Source organism: Heterodontus francisci, chromosome 1 (assembly GCF_036365525.1).
Source record: "Heterodontus francisci isolate sHetFra1 chromosome 1, sHetFra1.hap1, whole genome shotgun sequence".
Lineage (NCBI taxonomy): Eukaryota > Metazoa > Chordata > Chondrichthyes > Heterodontiformes > Heterodontidae > Heterodontus > Heterodontus francisci.
The window spans coordinates 180,405,627-180,426,732 of record NC_090371.1 but is presented as its reverse complement, the minus strand read 5'-3'; the positions used below and the strand labels follow the sequence as shown (position 1 = coordinate 180,426,732).

General features: G+C 44.9%; 1 protein-coding gene across 2 annotated transcripts in view; it reads left to right on the top strand.

Annotated features, from left to right (window-relative positions):
* Positions 1 to 1,090: 1,090 nt before the first annotated feature.
* mrpl1 (mitochondrial ribosomal protein L1) overlaps positions 1,091 to 21,106 on the top strand; it is a 46,983-nt gene continuing 26,967 nt past the window's right edge. For both annotated transcript variants that reach the window (XM_068039171.1, XM_068039162.1), the window contains exons 1-3: positions 1,091 to 1,194; positions 7,916 to 8,021; positions 19,126 to 19,393. In XM_068039171.1, the coding sequence (XP_067895272.1) occupies positions 1,164 to 1,194; positions 7,916 to 8,021; positions 19,126 to 19,393 (405 nt within the window). In that variant the 5' untranslated portion in view covers positions 1,091 to 1,163. The remainder of the gene's footprint in view (positions 1,195 to 7,915; positions 8,022 to 19,125; positions 19,394 to 21,106) is intronic.

Sequence of the window (21,106 nt, the reverse complement as noted above, 5' to 3'; positions counted from 1 at the left end):
GGATACTTGCCGTTATTAGCCGAGACATAGAATATAAGAGCAGGGAGGTTATGATGGATCTGTATAAAACACTGATTAGGCCACAGCTGGAATACTGTGTACGGTTCTGGGCACCACACTATAGGAAGGATGTGAGAGGGTGCAGAGGAGATTCACCAGGATGTTGCCTGGGCTCGAGCATTTCAGCTATGAAGAAAGACTGGAAAGGCTCGGGTTGTTTTCCTTAGAGCAGCGAAGGCTGAGCGGGGAGCTGATTATGGTACAGAAAATTATGAGTGGCATAGATAGGGTAGATAGGAAGAAATGTTTTCCCTTAGCAGAGGTGTCAATAACCAGGAGGCATAGATTTAAGGTAAGGGGAAAGAGGTTTAGAGGGCATTTGAGGAAAAAAAATTTCACCCAGGGGGTGGTTGGAATCTGGGACGTACTGCTTGAAGGGGTGGTAGAAGCAGGAACTCTCACAACATTTAAGAAGTATTTAGTTGAGCACTTGAAATGCCATAGCATACAAGGCTACAGGCCAAGTGCTGGAAAATGGGATTAGAATAGATAGGTGCTTGATGGCCGGCACAGACACAATGGGTCAAAGGGCCTGTTTCTGTGCTGTATCGTTTGCCCTACTTTTCCCCTTCGACGGAATATACCTTGACTGTGCCCAAACTATCTCTTCTTTAAATGCAGCCCATTGTTAACGTTTTGCCCGCCAATCTGTGATTCCAACTTATCAGATCCCTTCTTACCCCATTGAAGTTGGCGTTCCCCCAGATAACTATTCTTACTCTGGATTGTTCCTTGTCCTTTTCCTTAGCCAACCTGAACCTTATGATACATTGAGGTGTTTATCTTAATGGATCAGTCATGGTGACAACTTTGTGCGCAGATCAGTTATGAACAATTGTTTTTGCATTGAAAACAAAATTTGCTTTCATCATTTGAATAAAATCCTTTAATTAATTTTCAACACATATGCTCCAGCCATCCTGGAAGTGTAGTCTGGATTGATTTTGGGACAATCGAGAAGACAAACGGTTCAATGTCCATTGGGAATCTGTTGTTGCCTCTTCAAATGCACTGGTTTGACCTGAACCAGACAGGAACTAAAGTTCGAGAGTCAGCAGTGCAGTGGGACACAAAATAAACGGAACACTCGTGGAATAACAAGCATGGCGGCGGGTGCGGGCAGGTTGTGCAAGGGTCAGTTAATGACGTATTTAACTTCATTCTCACTCGCTTTTCATGACGTTGAATGAACAATTTCAATATTTACATAAATCGCTCGCAAAACAATGTATCGCGTACGGCCAGCGGTAGAATAGTGAATCATGCCGGGGATGTGGGGAGGCCATCAAACTGCGGGATGGGGCCTGTCAGTATACCATCAACGGGGGAGGGGGGGAGAGATGGGTGGGTGTACCATCAATGGAGGGATGGGTGGGTGTACCGTCAACGGAGGGGGGGGATGGGGGGGTGTACTGTCAACGGAGGGGGGGGGGGTGCGATGGGTGGGTGTACCATCAACGGAGGAAGGGGGGGGGATGGATGGGTGTACCATCAACGGATGGGGGGGGGGGATGGGTGGGTGTACCATCAACGGATGGGGGGGGGATGGGTGGGTGTACCATCAACGGAGGGGGTGGGGGATGGGTGAGTGTACCATCAACAGATGGAGGGGGGTTGTGACTGTACCATCAACGGAGGGAGGGGGGGTGAGTGAATGTACCATCAACGGTGGGGGTGGGCAGGGTGCAGTGGAGGAGGGAGGCTGAGTGGGCTATCAATCCGGCGGGAGGGTGAGTGGACTATCAACTGGGGGATGGGGGGAGGGTGAGTGTACCTTCACCTCTGGGAGGTGGGTGTGTGCTTTCAGCCATATGGTGTGGTGGGGTTGAAAGCAGGTGGGGGGGGGGCCTTCAGCCCCTGGGCATGGTGGGGGTAAGAGGAGCCTTCAGCTCCGGGGTCGTCAACCTGTGACGTTAACTGTGTTCCCTCCCCACAGATGCTGCCTGACTTGCTGAGTATTTGCAGCAATTTCTGTTTTTATTTGAGATACCCAGCATCCATAGTATCTTGCTTTCGTTAGAAGGTTCAGGAGACATTTGAGAGAGTAAAAATTGGAACAGTATAATGGAGATGCAGGGCAAGGCTAGAATGCTTAATGAGTATTTTGTATTGGTGTTTATAAATATCGAGGTTAAAATTTATAAGGAGGTACTGGAAAGGCTGGCAATGCTTAGGGTAGATAAGTCACCTGGTTAGGATGGCTTGCATCCCAGTTTGCTGAGGGAAGTGGGGATGGAGATAGCAGAAGGGCTTGCTGTAATCTTCCAATCTTCCCCAGATACAAGGGAGGTGCCAGAGGATTGGAGAGTGGCAAATATACAAGAAAGGCTGTAAGGTAAAGGCCTGCTCGGGTCTGCAAAAAAACCCCCGACCCGGCCCGAGTCCTTCCATTTTTTCCCACGCCCAACCCGACCCAACCGTCAGTTAACCTACCTTCCGTCGTTCACTTTCTTGCTGATCTGCACAAGCTTAAAATAACTGTAATAAAACCACCTGTCTAGTCCAAAAATTAAATTAACATTCGAGCCAGTTACCTGTGATAGAGTGTGCCTGACCCGGCATGAGCCCGAATGCCGGACCCGGAAATGCAACCCCACCCGATCGAACCCGACACATGTCGTGGGGTCCCATCAGGTTCGTGTCGGGTAGCAGGCCTTTAGTGTAAGGACAGTCCTAGCAACCACAGGCCAGTTAGTTTAACATCAATGGTGGATAGTGTTTTAGAAACAATAATTAGGGAAAATATCAATGGACAATTAGAGAAGTCTGAGTTAATTAAGGATAGGGAGCATGGATTTGTAAAAGGCAGATCTTGCTTTACTAATCTAATTGAATTCTTTGATGAAGTAACAATAGGTTGATGAAGGGAATACGGTGGATGTTGTTTAAATGGATTTTAAGAAAGCATTTGATAAGGTATCACATAAAAGGCTGGTTAACAAAATTGAGGCTCACGGAATAGGAGGTTCAGTGTCCAATTGGATCAAAAATTGGCTGAAGGACAAAAAACAGCGAGTCACAGTAAATTGTTGCTTTTCAGACTGGAGGCTGGTAGACAGTGGTGTTCTCCAAGGGTCAGTGCCAGGACCACTCTTTTTTTTGTTACATATAAAAGACTTGGATCTTAGAACACTGAGTAGAATTTCAAAATTTGTCAACAATACCAAATTTGGAGGTGAGGCAAACCGTGAGGATGATATGAACTACCTGCAACAGGCCATCGATAGGCTGGCAGAATGGGAAGAGAGGTGGCAGAATGGGAAGAGATGTGGCAGATGGAATTTAATACTGACAAATGTGAGGTGATGCATTTTGTCAAAAGGGATAGGGAGAGGCAATATATACTCAATGGCACAGTTCTAAAGAGTGTGCAGGAACAGAATGACCTGGGGGTGCATATGCATCGATCTTTGAAAGCGGTAGGACATGTTGAGGGAGTGGTTAGTAAAGCATATGGCATCTTGGGCTTTATAAATAGAGGGATTGAGTACGAAAGCAGGGAAGTTATGCTGAACCTTTATCTTTATGCCCCAACTGGAGTACTGTGTCCAGTACTGGTCACCAAACTTCAGGAAGAATGTGAGGGTCCTTGAGAGAGTGCAGAGGAGATTTATGAGAATGGTGCTACAGATGGGGGATTTTAATTACAAGGTTAGGTTGGAAAAGTTGGATTTGTTCTCCTTGGAACAAAGGAGATTGAGGGGAGATTTAATAGACATGTACAAGATTAGACAAGGAAAAACTGTTCTTACTAACAAATAGTAATCTTTCCTAGATATGGGAGAGGTGACAGAGGATTGGAGAGTGGCAAATGTACACCCTTATTCAAGAACGGGTGTGAGGACAGTCCTAACAAATACAGGGCAGGTTTTAGAAACAATAATCAAGGAAAAAATCAACAGGCACTTGGGAGAGGTTTGAGTTCATTTAGGATAGCCAACATGGATTTGTAAAAGGGAGATCATGCTTGACTAATCTAATTGAATTTTGATGATGTAATAGAGAAGGTTTATGAAGGGAATGTGGTGTTTGTTGTCTACATGGATTTTAAGAAAGCATTTGATAAAGTATCACATAAAAAGCTAATTAACAAATTTGAGGCCCATGGAATTGGAGGGTAAGTGTCGGATTGGATAAAATTGGTTTAAGGACAGAAAACGGCGAGTCATAGTACATGGTTTTTCAGACTGGAGGATGGTAGACAGCGGTGTTCCCTAAGGGTCAGTGCTAGGATCGCTGCTTTTTTTTAGTAGAATTTCAACATTTGCTGATGATAGCAAACTTGGAGGTGTGGCAGATGGTGAGGATGATACCAATCAACTGTAACAGGACATAGGCTAGCAGAATGAGCAGACAAATGGCAGATGGAATTTAATACAGAGAAATTGAGGTGATCTATTTTGACATAAGGGGTGGGGAGAGGCAATATAGACTAAATGGCACAGTTTTAAGGCATGTGCAGGGAAAGGGAGACCTGGAGGTGCGTGTGCATCGATCTTTCAAAGTAGCAAGACGTATTGCGAGAGTAATTAGCAAAGCATATGGGATCTTGGGCTTCATAAATAGAGATATTGAGTGCATAAGCAGGGAAGTTGTGCTGAACCTTTATGAAGCTATGGTTAGGCTACAACTAGAGTATTATGTCCAGTTCTGGTCACCACACTTTCCGAAGGATGTGAGGGTCCTTGAGATGGTGCAGAGGAGATTTACCAGAATGGTTCCAGGGATGAGGGATTTAAGCTACGAGGTTAGTTTGGAGAAGGTGGGGTTGTTCTCCCTGGAGCAAAGGAGATTGAGGGGAGATTTAATAGAGGTGTACAAGATTATGACAGGTTCAGATAGGATAGACAAAAGTTGTTCCCATTAACTGATGGTACACGGACCAGGGAACAGAGATATGAAGTTTTGGGCGAGAGATGCAGGGGGAAGGAGGGGAGGAATATTTTTACGCAGCGAGTGTTAATTTTAAAAATTCATTCATGGATGTGGCCTTCGCTGGCTTGGCCAGCATTTATTGCCCATCCCTAATTGCCCTTGACGAGGTGGTGGTGAGCTGCCTTCTTGAACGTTGCAGTCCTTGGGATGTAGGTACACCAACCATGCTGTTAGGAAGGGAGTTGCAGGATTTTGACCCAACGACAGTGAAGGAATGGCGATTATAGTTCCAAGTCAGGATGGTGTGTGGCTTGGAGGGGAACTTGCAGGTGGCGGTGCTCCCATGCATCTGCTGCCCTTGTCCTTCTAGGTGGTAGAGGTCGCAGGTTTAGAAGGTGCTGTCAAAGGAATTTGCTACCTATGAGGCTGGTGGAAGTGGAGACAATGAATGATTTCAAAAGGAAATTGGATGGGCACTTGAGGGAAATAAACTTACAAGGCTACAGGGTTAGTGTAGGGGAATGGGACCAACTGGATTGCTCCACAGGGCTGGCATGGACTCGATGGGCCGAATGTCCTTCTTCCATGCTGTAATGACTCTATGACTAAATAAGGAAAAACTGTTTCTGTGGCAGAAGGGTCAGTAATCAGAGGATACCGCTCTATGGTAATTAGCAAAAGAACTAGAGGTGATGTGTGGGGAAAAAAATGTATAGTGAGTTTTTATGATCTGCAGTACACTGCCTTAAAGGGTGGTGCAAACAGTTTTAATCATAACTTTCTAAAGGGAATTGGATAAATACCTGAAAAGAAAAAATCTTCAGGGCTATGGGTAAAGGGCAGGAGAGTGTGACGAATTGGATAGTTCTTTCAAAGAGCTGTCAAAGACACAATGAACCGATTGGTCTTCAGGGACTGCATAATTCTATGAATCTGTAGACCTTAGGGGATTCCCAGACGTAAACTGTCCAAACTTAATATATAATATAATATAGTAATTATCATGCTAGACCAGAAACCCAGAGATCATCAATCCTACCATGACAAAGTATGAAATTAACTTCAATAACTCTTTATGGGCAGCAACCAGAAAAATGATAATGAAAGCTGTTGGATTGCTGTGAAAACCCAACTGATTCATCCTATATTTAAGGGAATGAAACCTCTCATTCCTGCCTGGCCTGGGCCCACATTTGACTGCAGTCCCATATTATATGGTTGGCTCTTATGCCTGCTAAAGATCTAGTAAGCCACTCAGTTCTTATTAGTAAGCCTTCTCAAGACGACTTAGGATGAATAATAAATGTGGCCATGTTAGCATCGGCCACGTCCCAAGAACAAGCAACTAAACCTCGGATAAGAATCCAAATTTTCTATCTGTGTGAGCTTCTGAGTAGTTTGGCTTGTGCACAGATAATTGATTTTGGGTGCGTGTCTGGTACTTGGCTGATCAGAAAACAATGAAATGAATCAAAAACGAAAAGATGCTTTAGGAAGCAAACCAGCAGCTGAAAAGACTGGAGATTTTATTTTCTGATTTTAATTAAGTATTGAATTGTATCTTTGATAGCTAGGAAACTTGAGTGAATTAAAATACTTTGTATCTAAGAACCCTCCAAACACAGACTCATTATATAGGTAGGTGGTAGGGGAATGTAGGGACAGGTGAGGATGTGGTCGGAATATGGGATTAGTGTAGGATTAGTATAAATGGGTGGTTAATGGTCAGCACAGACTCGGTGGGCCGAAGGGCCTGTTTCAGTGCTGTATCTCTAAATCTAAATCAAAATCATTATTCCCTATGTAAGACTTCTATATTGACAGATAGATGTTACTACTTTTCATAGAATCTGCAGGACAGAAGGAAGCCAGTCGGCTCAACTGGTCTATTCCAGCGTTTGTACACCATATGAGCTAAAGGCCTGCTACCCGACCCGAACCCGACGGGACCCGACGACATGTGTCGGGTTCGGGTCGGGTGGCTCTTCCCGGTCCGGCTTTCCGAGTCGGGCTGGGGCCGGGTCCGGGTCGGACACACACAGCATTAATTGGACTTGAAAGGTTGTTTAAAAAGAAACGGATGCAGAATTGGAAGGTAGATGAGGTAAACATTCCGGTGGTCAGGTCGGTCTCGGGTCGGGTCGGGCGCGGGAAAAAATGGAGGGACTCGGGCTGGGTCAGGCTCAGGTCTGATGTGGTTCTGTCAGGTTCGGGTCGGGTTTTTTTTTCCTGACCTGAGCAGGCCTTTAACATGAGCCTCCTCCCACTCTAATTACCTCTTCCTACCCTGATCTGACATCCCACTATTCCCCTTTTCCTCATGTATACTTCAACCCTCCCTTTAAATTACTATCTACTTCACCCACTCCTTGTGGCAGCCGGTTACACTTTGTGTAAAGAAAATCCTTTTAAATTCTTTGTTCTGTTAGTGGCTGTCTTACATTTATGCCTTCTTGTTCTGAACTTGCATAGGGCAACAGTTTCACGACAGCCACATTGTTCAAACTACATTTTTACACTATGACATTTGGCAGTTCTGTCAATGCTGTAATTGGACAGTTTGGTTGCTGAGAGAATTGATTGATTCAGGATGTTTTGTTCCTACAGACACTGTGAGCACAAGAATGTATCACAGGAGGCACAGGTTTTTTTTTGCAGAGATAGATAGATGGAGCATTATTTTTTACGAATGACTTGCTTCAAAATGTGCAGTATTTTTCAAGTAGCATATTTTTACATTGTGAGACTTGGCAATTCTGAACGCTGATTGGACAATGATTGGTGTATCTTAGAAAAATTCTTTCATTTACTGCAATTTAGAGATGATTTTACTCTCAAGGCTTTATTTCTTTAAATATTAGTGAAGAAATTAAAAATGTTCCTGCTTTTTTTGTTAACTTTATCTGAAGAACTTTGAATGTATGAATATCTAAATGTGGTAATATTATGGATGATTTGATTTATTTTTCTTGTGTTTCAGTGTTTACTGGGTGCCATATTCACACATTAATGGGGGGTCAGAACATCATCGGCATATCCGCTTTATTGAGGAAACACTTTCCGGTCAGGCAATTTGCTGCTCTGAAGTACGATTTTTCACATTTGTTGAAATATTTTATTTTGTGTAGGATGAATATGAATTATATGGTTTTTGACACTATAAATTACTATTCTGTATGAGAGTTTTGTCAGTCATTATTATTTATTAAAAGGGGTGCAGGAGCCGAGAAACCTGGGGGTATATGTGCACAAGTCGTTGAAGGTGGCAGGGAAGGTTGAAAAAGTGGTTAAAAAGGCTTACGGATCCTGGGCTTTATAAATAGGGGCATAGAGTATAAAAGCAGGGAAGTTATGGTCAACCTTTATAAAGCACTGGTTCGGCCTCAACTGGAGTATTGTGTCCAATTCTGGACACCACACTTTAGGAAAGATGTGAAGGCTTTAGAGAAGGTGTGGAAAAGATTTATAGGAATCGTTCCAGGGATGAACAAAGAAAATTACAGCACAGGAACAGGCCCTTCGGCCCTCCAAGCCTGCGCCGATCCAGATCCTCTATCTAAACATGTCGCCTATTTTCTAAGGGTCTGTATCTCTTTGCTTCCTGCCCATTCATGTATCTGTCTAGATACATCTTAAAAGACGCTATCGTGCCTGCGTCTACCACCTCCGCTGGCAACGCGTTCCAGGCACCCACCACCCTCTGCGTAAAGAACTTTCCACGCATATCCCCCCTAAACTTTTCCACTCTCACTTTGAACTCGTGACCCCTAGTAATTGAATCCCCCACTCTGGGGAAAAAGCTTCTTGCTATCCACCCTGTCTATACCTCTCATGATTTTGTACACCTCAGTCAGGTCCCCCCTCAACCTCCGTCTTTCTAATGAAAATAATCCTAATCTACTCAACCTCTCTTCATAGCTAGCGCCCTCCATACCAGGCAACATCCTGGTGAACCTCCTCTGCACCCTCTCCAAAGCATCTACATCCTTTTGGTAATGTGGCGACCAGAACTGCACGCAGTATTCCAAATGTGGCCGAACCAAAGTCTTATACAACTGTAACATGACCTGCCAACTCTTGTACTTAATACCCCGTCCGATGAAGGAAAGCATGCCGTATGCCTTCTTGACCACTCTATTGACCTGCGTTGCCACCTTCAGGGAACAGTGGACCTGAACACCCAAATCTCTCTGTACATCAATTTTCCCCAGGACTTTTCCATTTACTGTATAGTTCACTCTTGAATTGGATCTTCCAAAATGCATCACCTCGCATTTGCCCTGATTGAACTCCATCTGCCATTTCTCTGCCCAACTCTCCAATCTATCTATATTCTGCTGTATTCTCTGACAGTCCCCTTCACTATCTGCTACTCCACCAATTTTAGTGTCGTCTGCAAACTTGCTAATCAGACCACTTATACTTTCCTCAGTTATGTGGATAGATTTAAATATAATCATTGAAATAGGGTACTAACTGAATTTGAAAGGAGGGAATAGTTGTTTTAAATCAAGGATGGGCAGCTGAGATCTGTTGCTTGCAATTCCTGCAGGAACTTTAGGACACTTCATCTCTCTTGGTGGACCACGTGTGTAGGAAGTGTCTCCAGCTTCTTGAGCTCAAGGTCAGGGTTTCCGAGCTTGAGGGGCAGCTGGAGTTGCTGCGGAGCATCAGGGAGCAGGAGAGTTTCTTGGATCATATGTTCCAGGAGGCGGTCACCCCACAGGCAGTGAGAGTTCAAGATAGGAGATTGGTGGCCATTCGGAAGAATAGGATGAGACAGGAAGTACAGGAGTCTTTGGGGTGTGTGCCACTCTCAACCTGATACTCGGCATTGGAGACTGCTGGAGGTGACAACCCCTTGAAGGAGTGCAATGCAGACTATGGCACCAATGGGCAAGAGACTGCACAGGACTGAGAGCAAAGTATAGAAATGCATTTGTTGTAGGAGATTCCACAGTTAGGGAGAAAATGGGCGCTTCTGTAACTCATAGTGAGTCCAGCATAGTGTGTTGCCTCCATGGTGCCAGGATAAAGGATATCACGGAGAGGGTTCAGAATATTCTGCAGGGGGAAGAGAGTGAGCCAGAAGTTGTAGTAAACGTTGGTACCAACGGCATAGAAAGAGCAAGTCTTGAGGTCCTGTAGTCAGATTTTCAGGAGCTAGGGAGGAAGTTAAAAAGTAGGACCTCAAAGGTAGTGATTACTTCCAATGCCATGTGTGAGAAAGTATAGAACTAGGAAGAATCAATGCGTGGTTTGAGGCATGGTGCAGGAGGGAGGGCTTCGGATTCTTGAGGCGTCAGGGCCAGTTCTGGGGCTGTTTGCACCTCATTTGGACTGGGACCATTGTCCTCATGAGTAGGTTCATTAGTGTGGTTAGAGAGGGTTTAAAATAAATTGGCAGGGGGTTGGGCACCAGCATATAGAAGAAACAAAAAGGAATAAGGTTCATAAAGGAGTGAGAGTGTTGCATTGTACTAGAGAAGTAAGTATTACCATATTAGATAGGAACAGACTAAGAAGGCCTATGAGGAGAACCCATCTGGTTCACTAATGTCCTTAAGGGAAGGAAATCTGCCATCCTTACCTGGACTGGCCTACATGTGAGTCCAGACGCACAGCAATGTGGTTGACTCTTAATGCCCTCTGAAATGGCCTAGCAAGCCACTCAGTTGTATCAAACCACTACGAAGTCGAAGAAAAGGAATGAAACCGGACAGGCCACCTGGCATCGACCTAGGTACTGGAAACGACAATGGCAAACCCAGCCCTGTCGACCTTGCATAGCCCTAGTTACCAACATCTGGGAGCTTGTGCCAAAATTGGGACAGCTGTCCCACAGCCTAGTCAACCAACAGCCTGACAGTCATACCCACGGAATCATATCTTACAGTCAATATCCCAAACACCATCGTCACCATCCCTGGGTATGTCCTGTCCGACCGGCAGGACAGACTCACCAGAGATGGCGGCACAGTGTTATACTCTCGGGAGGGAATTGCCCTGGGAGTCCTTAACATTGACTCTGGACCCCATGAAGTCTCATAGCATCAGGTTAAACATGGGCAAGGAAATCTCCTGCTGATTACCACCTACCGCCCACTCCCCCACCTCCCCCCCACACCTCGGCTGATGAATCAGTGCTTCTTCATGTTGATCACCAATTGGAAGAAGCTCTGAGGGTGGCAAGGGCATAGAATGTAATGTGGGTGAGGGACTTCAATGTGCATCACTGAGTGGCTCGGTAGCACCACTACTGACTGAGCTGGGAGTCCGAAAGGACATAGCAGTTAGACTGGGTCTGCGGCAGGTGATGAAGGAACCAACAAGAGGGAAAAACATCCTTGACCTCATTCTCACAAATCTGCCTGCCGTAGATGCATCTGTCCGTGACAATATTGGTAGGAGTGATGACCGCACAGGCCTTGTGGAGATGAAGTCCCGTCTTCACATTGAGGACACCCACCATTGCGTTTTGTGGCACAACCACCTTTCTAAATGGGATAGATTTCGAACAGGTGTCAACTAAAAACTGGGCATCCATAAGGCACTGTGAGCCATCAGCAGCAGCAGAATTGTATTCAACCGCAATCTGTAACCTCATGGCCCATCATATCCCCTACTCTACCATTACCATCAAGCCAGGGGACCAACCCTAGTTCAAGGAAGAGTGCAGGAGGGCATGCCAGGAGCAGCACCTGGCATACCTAAAATGAGGTGTCAGTCTGGTGAAGCTACAACGCAGGACTACTTGCATGCCAAACTGCGTAAGCAGCATTGGATCGACAGGGCTAAGCTATCCCACAACGACCGGATCAGATCTAAGCTCTGAAGTCCTGCCACATCCAGTCGTGATTAGTGGTGGACAATTAAACAACTAACAGGAGGAGGAGGCTCCACAATTATCCTCATCCTCAATGATAGGGGAGCCCAGCACATCAGTGCAAAAGACAAGGCTGAAGCACTTGCATCCATTTTCAGCCAGAAGCACCAAGTGCATAATCCATCTCGGCCTCCTTCTGAGGTCCCCAGCATCACAGGTGCCACTCTTGAGCCAATGCGATTCCGTCCACGTGATATTAAATGGCTGAAGGCACTGGATACTGCAAAGGTTATGGGCCCTGACAACATTCCGGTAATCGTACTGAAGACTTGTACTCCAGAACTAGCCGTGACCCTAGCCAGGCTGTTCCAGAACAGCCACAACACTGGCATCTACCTGGCAATGTGGAAAATTGCCCAGGTATGTCCTGTCCACAAAAAGCAGGACAAATTCAACCTAGCCAATTGACGCCCTATCGGTCTACTTCCGATCATCAGCAAAGTGATGGAAGAGGTCATTGACAGTGTTATCAAGTGGCACTTGCTCAACAATGACCTGCTCAGTGATACTCAGTTTGGGTTGCGCCAGGGCCTCTCAGCTCCTGACCTCATTACAGCCTTGGTCCAAAACATGGAGAAAAGAGTTGAACTCTAGAGGTGAGGTGCGAGTGACTGCCCTTGACATCAAGACAGCATTTGACTGAGTATGGCATCAAGGAGCCCTAGCAAAACTGGAGTCAATGGGAATCGGGGTGGAAAATTCTCCACTAGTTGGAGTCATACCTAGCACAAAGGAGGTTATAGTTCAGTCATCTCAGTCCCAGGACATCACCTGCAAGAGTTCCTCAGGTTAGTGTCCTAGGCCCAACCATTTTCATTTGCTCCATCAATGACATTCCCGCCATCATAAGGTCAGAAGTGGGGATATTTGCTGATGATTGCATAATGTTCAGCGCCATTCACAACTCCTCAGATACTGAAGCAGCTGGTGTCCAGATGCAGCAAGACCTGGACAAAATCCAGGCTTGGGCTGATAAGTGGCAAGTAACATTTATGGCACACAAGTGCCAGGCAATGACGATTTCCAAGAGAGAAACTAACAATCTCCTCTTGATGTTCAAAGGCATTACCATTGCTGAATCCCCCACTATCAACATCCTAGGGTTACCATTAACCAGAAACTGAACCAGACCAGCCACATAAATGCTGCGGCTACAAGAGCAGGTCAGAGGCTAGGAAATCTGTGGCAAGTAACTCGCCTCGTGTCTCTCCAATACCTGTCCACCATCTACAAGGCACAAGTCAGGAGTTTGATAGAATACTCTCCACTTGCCTGGATGGGTGCAGCTCCAACAACACTCAACGCCATCCAGGACAAAGCAGCCTTCTTGATTGGCACCCCAACCACGACCTTCAACATTAACTCCCTTCACCACTGACACACAGTGGCAGCAGTGTGTACTGTCTACAAGATGCGCTGCAGCACCTTCCAAACCCACAACCTCTACCACCTAGAAGGACAAGGGCAGCAGATGCATGGAAACACCACCACCTGCAATTTCCCCTCCAAGCCACACATCGTCCTGCCTTTTTTTTTTATCCATTGCTGGACTTTGGGCATCGCTGGGTAGGCTAGCATTTATAGGCCATCCCTAATTGCCCTTGAGAAAGGGGTGGTGAGCTGCCTTCTTGAACTGCTGCAGTTCATTTGCAGTAGGTACACCCACAGTGTTGTTAGGAAGGGAGTTCCAGGTTTTTGACCCAGCGACAATGAAGGAACAGCGATACAGTTCCAAGTCAGGATGGTGTGTGGCTTGGAGGGGAACTTGCAGGAACTTGCTGTTTTGTGCATCTGCTGACCTAGGTGGTAGAGGTCGCAGCTTTGGAAGGTGCTGTCTAAGGAGGCTTGGTGTGTTTTTGCAGTGCTTCTTTAGATGTTACACACTGCTGCCACTGTGCATTGGCGTGGAGGGAGTGAATGTTTGTAGATGGGCTGCCAATCAAGAGGGCTGCTTTGTCCTGGATGGTGTTGAGCTTCTTGAATGTTCTTGGAGGTGCACCCATCCAGGCAGACTTGGAACTATATCGCCATTCCTTCACTATTGCTGTGTCAAAATCCTGGAACTCCCTTCCTAACAGCACTGTTGGTGTACCTACAGCCCAAGGACTGCAGCGGTGGATAAGTCGCGTGGCCTGGATGGCTTGCATTCCAAGTTGCTTAGGCAAGTTGGGGTTGGAGATTGTGGAAGGGCTTGCCATAATTTTCCAATGTTTCCGAGATACAGGGGAGGTGTCAGAGAATTGGAGAGTGGAAAATGTGATACCCTTATTCAAGAAAGGATGTAAGGATATTCCTAGTAACTACAGGCTGGTTAGTTTATGTCAGTGTTGGGTAAGGTTTTAGAAACAATAATCAGGGGGAAAATTAACAGGCACTTGGAGAGCCAGCATGGATTAGCATAAGGTAAATCGTGTTTGACTAACCTAATTGAACTTTTTTGATGAAGTAACAGAGAAGGTTGATAAAGGAAATGCTGTGGATGTTGTCGATATGGATTTTACGAAAGCATTTGACAAAGTGCCACATAAAAGGCTGGTTAAGAAAATAGAAGCTCATGGAATAGGAGGTCAGTGTCAGCTTGGATAAAAATTGGCTTCTGGACAGAAAACACCAAGTTGTGTTAAGTGGTTATTTTTCAGACTGGAGGATGGTAGATAGTGGTGTTCCCCAAGGGTCAGTAGCCAATGATACCAAACTTGCAGGTGTGGCAGAAAGGGAGGATGATACCAATCGACTGCAACAAGACATAAAGAGGCTAGCAGAATGGGCAGACAAGTGGAAGATGGAATTTAATACGGACAAGCGTGAGATGATGCATTTTGGCAGAAGGGATAGGGAGAGGCAATATAGACTAAATGGCACTGGTATAAAAAGTGACCTGGAGGTTCATGTGCATCGATCCTTGAAGGTGGCGGGACATATTGAGAGAGTGGTTAGCAAAGCAGATGGGATCCTGGGCTTCATAAATAGAGGTATTGAGTACAAAAGCAGGGAAGTTACGCTGAACTTTAATGAAGCTCTGGTTAGGACACAACGAGAGTATTATGTCCATTTCTGTTCATCACACTTTAAGAAGGACGTGAGGGTCCTTGAGTGGTGCAGTGATTTACCAGAATGGTTCCAGGGATGAAGGATTTTAACTACAAGGTTCAATTGGAGAAACTGGGGTTGTTCTCTTTGGAGCAAAGGGGTTTGAGGAGACAGGGGTGTACAAGATTATGACAAGTTTAGATAAGGTAGACAAAGAAAATGTGTTCCTGTTAGCTGATGCTGCAAAAACTAGGGGACACAGATTTAAAATTTTGGGTGAGAGATGTAAGGGGGATGTGAGAAGAACATTTTTACGCAGCAAGTGGTAATGAGTTGGAGCTCGCTGCCTACGAGTCTGGTGGAAGCAGTGAATCAATGATTCCAAAAGGAAATTGGATGGGTACTTGAAGGAAATAAACTTCCAGGGCTGTGGGGATAGAGCAGGGGAGTGGGACTGACTGGATTGCACATGGGAGAGCTGGCATGGACTGCATGGCCTCCTTCTGTGCTGTAATGACTGTATGACTCTGAGCTTTAATGTGGCACTAGCTGAGTTGCTCTTTCAGAGAGCCAGCACCGACAAGATGGACTGAATTACCTCCTTCGTGCTGTAACCATTCCATGATTCTAATTAATTAATGGAGCTAGGTTAGCACTCTGACTTCTTTTACCACTTGGATATTCATCAGACAGATTTGATGAAAGTTGGTGAAAGTCTCCTGTATTTTTCCTGTCACTAACAATCCTATAATGCAATGAGTCAAAGAAGCTGGGGTTCTCCTTCGAGAAGAGAAGATTGAGAGGAAATTTGATAGGGATGTTCAAAACCATGAGGGGTCTAGACAAAGGTAGGTAGAGAGAAATAGCTCCTATTGTCAGAAGGGTCGCGAACCAGAGGACACTGATTTAAGGTGGATGACAAAAGAATCAGTGGTATCATGAGGAAAATCTTTTTTTGCAGCAAGTGTTTAGGATCTGGAATGCACTTCCTGAGAGTGTGATTGAGAAAGATTCACTTGTGGCTTGCTAAAGGTGGCTTAGCACCTGAAAAGAAAAATTTGCAGGGCTGCAGGGAAATGGTGGGGGTGTGGCACTAGCTGAGTTGCTCGTTCAGAGAGCCAGCACAGACAAGATGGACTGAATGACCTCCTTCTGTGCTGTAACCATTCCATGATTCTAATTAATTAATGGAGCTAGGTTAGCACTCTGACTTCTTTTACCACTTGGATATTCATCAGATAGATTTGATGAAAGTTGGTGAAAGTCTCCTGTATCTTTCCTGTCACTAACAATCCTATAATACAATGAGTCAGAGCAGTCCTTGTAATCTTTGGCTCAAAGGACAATCTCAATTGCGATTTGGTAATCTCACAGAGTTCACAGGATGATTTTAGGGAAAGGATTGTCTTTTGAGGTGATTGGGGCACTGTATACAATCACTTGTTGCCCTGCGTTCGATTGGTTTGGTACCATTAGTCAAGAAGGGTAGCAGGGATAAACCAGGTAATTACAGGCCGATGAGTCTAACATCAGTGGTAGGGAAACTATTGGAAAAGTTTCTGAGGGACAGGATTAATCTCCACTTGGAGAGGCAGGGATTAATCAGGAATAAACTAACTTGATTGAATTTTGTGAGGAGGTGACTAGATGTGTAGATGAGGGTAAAGCAGTTGATGTAGTCTACATGGACTTCAGTAAGGCTTTTGATAAGGTCACACATGGGAGATTGGATAAGAAGGTAAGAGCCCATGGAATCCAGGGCAATTTGGCAAACTGGATCCAAAATTGGCTTAGTGGCAGGAGGCAGAGGGTGATGGTCGAGGGTTGTTTTTGCGAGTAGAAGCCTGTGACCAGTGGTGTACCGCAGGGATCGGTGCTGGGACCCTTGCTGTTTGTAGTGTACATTAATGGTTTAGACATGAATATAAGAGGTATGATCAGTAAGTTCGCAGACGACACGAAAATTGGTGGTGTCGTAAGTAGTGAGGAGGAAAGCCTTAGATTACAGGATGATATAGATGGGCTGAGCAGTGGCAAATGGAATTTAATCCTGAGAAGTGTGAGGTGACGCATTTTGGGAGGACTAACAAGGCGAGGGAATATGTAATGGATGGTAGGACCCTATGAAGTACAGAGGGTTAGAGGGACCTTGGTGTACTTGTCCATAGATCACTGAAGGCAGCAGCACAGGTAGATAAGGTGGTTAGGAAAGCATATGGGATACTTGCCTTTATTAGCCGAGGCATAGAATATAAGAGCAGGGAGGTTATGATGGAGCTGTATAAAACGCTAGTTAGGCCACAGCTGAAGTACTGCGTAGAGTTCTGGTCACCACACTATAGGGAGGATGTGATTGCACTGGAGAAGGTGCAGAGGAGATTCACCAGAATATGCCTGGGCTGGAGCATTTCAGCTATGAAGACAGACTGGAAAGGCTAGGGTTGTTTTCCTTAGAGCAGAGAGGTCTGAGGGGGGAGATGATTGAGGTATACAAAATTATGAGGGGCATTGATAGGATAGGAAGATTTTTCCTTTAGCGGAAGGGTCAATAACCAGGGGGCATAGATTTAAGGTAAGGGACAGGAGTTTTAGAGGGAATTTGAGGAAAATTATTTTCACGCTGAGGGTGGTTGGAATCTGGAACACGCTGCCTGAAGGGGTGGTAGAGGCAGGAACCCTCACAACATTTAAGAAGTATTTAGATGAGCATTTGAAAAGCCATAGCATACAAGGCTACAGATCAAGTGCTGGAAAATGGGATTAGAATAGTTAGGTGCTTGATAGCCAGCACAGACACGATGGGCCGAAGGACCTGTTTCTGTGCTGGATAACTCTATGACGCTATGGTGATACTCGGTGCTAAAAGTGGAAAAATGCCCCATTTCCCAGCACTGATATCACTCACCTTGATGAGCTCAAAAAATTGCTTTAAAAAAGTATAAGTTCATAAAGTTTGAAAAAATGATTTTAGTGAAACAGTTACAACTAGTCATTGGAGTGTAATATGGAGTGATTACCATGATTTCAAACAAAGCTTATTCCAGGTCTCAGCTTTGCAATCAGGGGGACATTGAGCATTTAGCAAGCCTGTCATTGTAGCTTAGAACCACATGAAGAAGTCATGAGATGCTCTGAATTAGGCAATCTTTCATTGTGAAGATTCTGGGATATATTTTAGAGCTTGAAGCCTGCACATCTTCTCACCCAAACCTAAAACAAAAACCAGAGGGCTGAATTTTATTCTGGCACAGCACTCCGCGATGGCGCCCTTTGAACTCGACGGGGTGCCTGCATTCAGTGGCCGCTGAGGAGCCGCCACAATATTTCGCGCAGGGGCTCATTTAAATAGTGGGGGCGGAGCGGCCGCCCCCGATGACATGTATGGGCGGCCTCCGCGTCCCCGGCAAGGCGCCAGCACCATTTGTAAAGGGCTTTAAACCCTTATAATTACTTTAAATTTTTAAACAGGCAGCAGCACTAAATTTTTATTAAACAATATAAAATATGTGGATGGCCCTTCCCCAACCCACCAATGGTCATTTCAATGTCTGAAATGACCAACACATTCCTTTTTCCCTACCCGGACTACACCCCCAAAACGTATAACATTTGGCCTGTAACCCCTGCCCACCATCCCCACATCCAATAAAAATTGATTTCCCCGCTCCTCCACCCTTCCCGCCCTGAAATTTTTATTACTTTCTGGCCCTCACGCCCCCCCCCCCCCCCCCCCCCACCCCCCAGGGCCAGGCTCTCGCCTTGGAACTCCGTATGGAGTTCCGAAGGCACGTGACAGCTGAACGGATGCTGTAAAATCGGCGTGGGATGGCAGCTAAGTTAATTTGAATGTAATTGACGTCAATTTAAATATGCAGATGAAGGGCCCGCCACCAGGCAGGGTGGGGACCGCAACGATGTCCCCCCGCCGCTGGTAATATGTGGCAGGCCCTTCTTGATTTCGCGGATCGAGGCGGGTCTCTCCCTGCGGTCACCGCGCAGGGGCCGGTAAAATTCAGCCCAGAAATTAATTTAAATACCAAGATCTTTTGTTGTTAAGTAGTTTGACAAGTCATTCCTTTGGATGAACAGCATACTGCAGGAGAAATCTTCTATATTTTATGTGATGTTTCTTTTACTGTATAATTCCTGATTCATTCACTCATAAGATAGCTTACCTTTGGGAATCTATATTTTTAAAATAATGTGTCCTGTGCATGTCCTGTATTTACCCTGCAAAACCGTTAGATAATTTCCCCCCTTTTTTTAAATGATAGAGCTTCTAAAAAGGAACAGAAAGACCCAAAGAAGGAAATCCTGAAACCTAAAAGTGAGAGAAAGACTGACTTAAACAGACATAAACCATATGGTCTAACAGCTTCGGAGCCAATCGATGATGTCTACCGAATCCAGTATTACCCAAAAAAAGTGCATGACATTGAGACAGCAATTGACATGCTGAAGAAGTTTCAACAGTTAGACTTTACTTACCCCAGGCAACCCGTTTATATTGATCTGAGGCTTGACATGAAGCTGGAAAAGAAGGTGAAGTTTGCAAGCCTGTGCTTTACATTCTTGGCTAGAAACTTGGTTTTATAGAAAGCTTTAGAATGTTAAAGAAATAGTGCAAATTACTTGTTTTTAATTTAGCTTTTCCATAAGGAATTGATTAAGTTTCTCCAAATGTTTCTGTTTTTTGGGTGCAGCAAGTATATATTAAGCCTCCTCCAGTTTGGTATGTCTCACTGGAATGATTGCACTCAGAACAAGTAAGTACCTGCTGAGGTATCAGTTCCTTCCTAGCTGAGTTGCTCTTTCAGAGAGCCAGCACAGACAAGATGGACTGAATGACCTCCTGTGCTAAAACCATTCCATGATTCTAATTAATTAATGGAGCTAGGTTAGCACTCTGACTTCTTTTACCACTCGGATGTTCATCTGACAGATCTGATGAAAGTCTCCTGTATTTTTCCTGTCACTAACAATCCTATAATGCAATGAGTCAAAGCAGTCCTTGTAAGCTTTGGCCCAAAGGACAATCTCAGTTATGACTTAGTAATCTCACAGAGGTCACAGGAACAAATTCGCAAGGAAATTACTGAGAGGTGAAAAAATTATAGGGTAGTTTTAATGGGGTCTTTAATTATCCAAACATAGATTGGGATAATAGTAGCGTGAAAGGCAAGAGTTCCTAGAGTGTGTTCAGGAAAATTTTCTACAACAGTATGTTGCTAGTCCAACAAGAAAGGAGGCACTGCTAGACCTGGTTCTTGGGAAGAGATGGGCCAAGTGGATCAAGTATCAGTAGGCGAACATTTAGGGGATAGTGATCATTGTATCATAAGGTTTAGGCTGACTATGGAAAAGAACAAAGAGCAATCCAGGGTAAGAATATTTAACTGGGGGATGGCCAACTTCAATGGGGTAAGAATGGAGTCAAAAGCTCCAGGAAAACCAGTAGATGTACAATGGCCTACCTTCAAAGAAGAGATAGTTCGGGCATTATCAAGGTATGTTCAGTCGAAGGGGAAAGGTAGGGCAAACAAATCCAGAGCTCCCTGCATGACAAAAGAGATAGAGATTAAGGTAATGAAGAAAAAGTATGCTTATGACAGATGGCAGGTAGAAAATACTATTGAGAATCAGGCTCAATATAGAAGGTCCAGAGGGGAAGTGAAAAAGCAGCTAACCGAAGCAGAGAGAGAGCATGAAAAGAGACTGGCAGCTAGCATTAAAGGGAATCCTAAAGTTTTCTATAGACATATAAATAGTAAAAGTGTGGTAAAAGGAGGAGTGGGGCCGATTAGAGACCAGATAGGAGGTTTACACATGGAGGCAGAAGGCAAAGCTGAGGTATTAAATGAATACTTTGCATCTGTCTTTACCAAGGAAAAAGATGCAACCCAGGCAATGTTGAAAGAGGAGGTAAGTCAGACACTAAAGGGGTTTGAAATTGATAAAGAGGAAGTATTAGATCAGCTGTCTGAACTTAAAGTGGATAAAGCACCAGGGCTGGATGAGATGCATCCAAGGATACTGAGGGACGTGAGGATGGAAATCGCAGAGGCACTGGCCATTATTTTTAAGTCTTCCTTAGACTCTGGGGTGGTGCCAGAGGACTGGAGAATTGCAAACATTACACCCTTGTTCAAAAAAGGGTGTAAAGATAAGTCCAGCAACTACAGGCTAGTTAGTTTAACTTCAGTGGTGGGAAAACTTCCATAAAAAATAATTTAGGACAAAATCAATAGTAACATG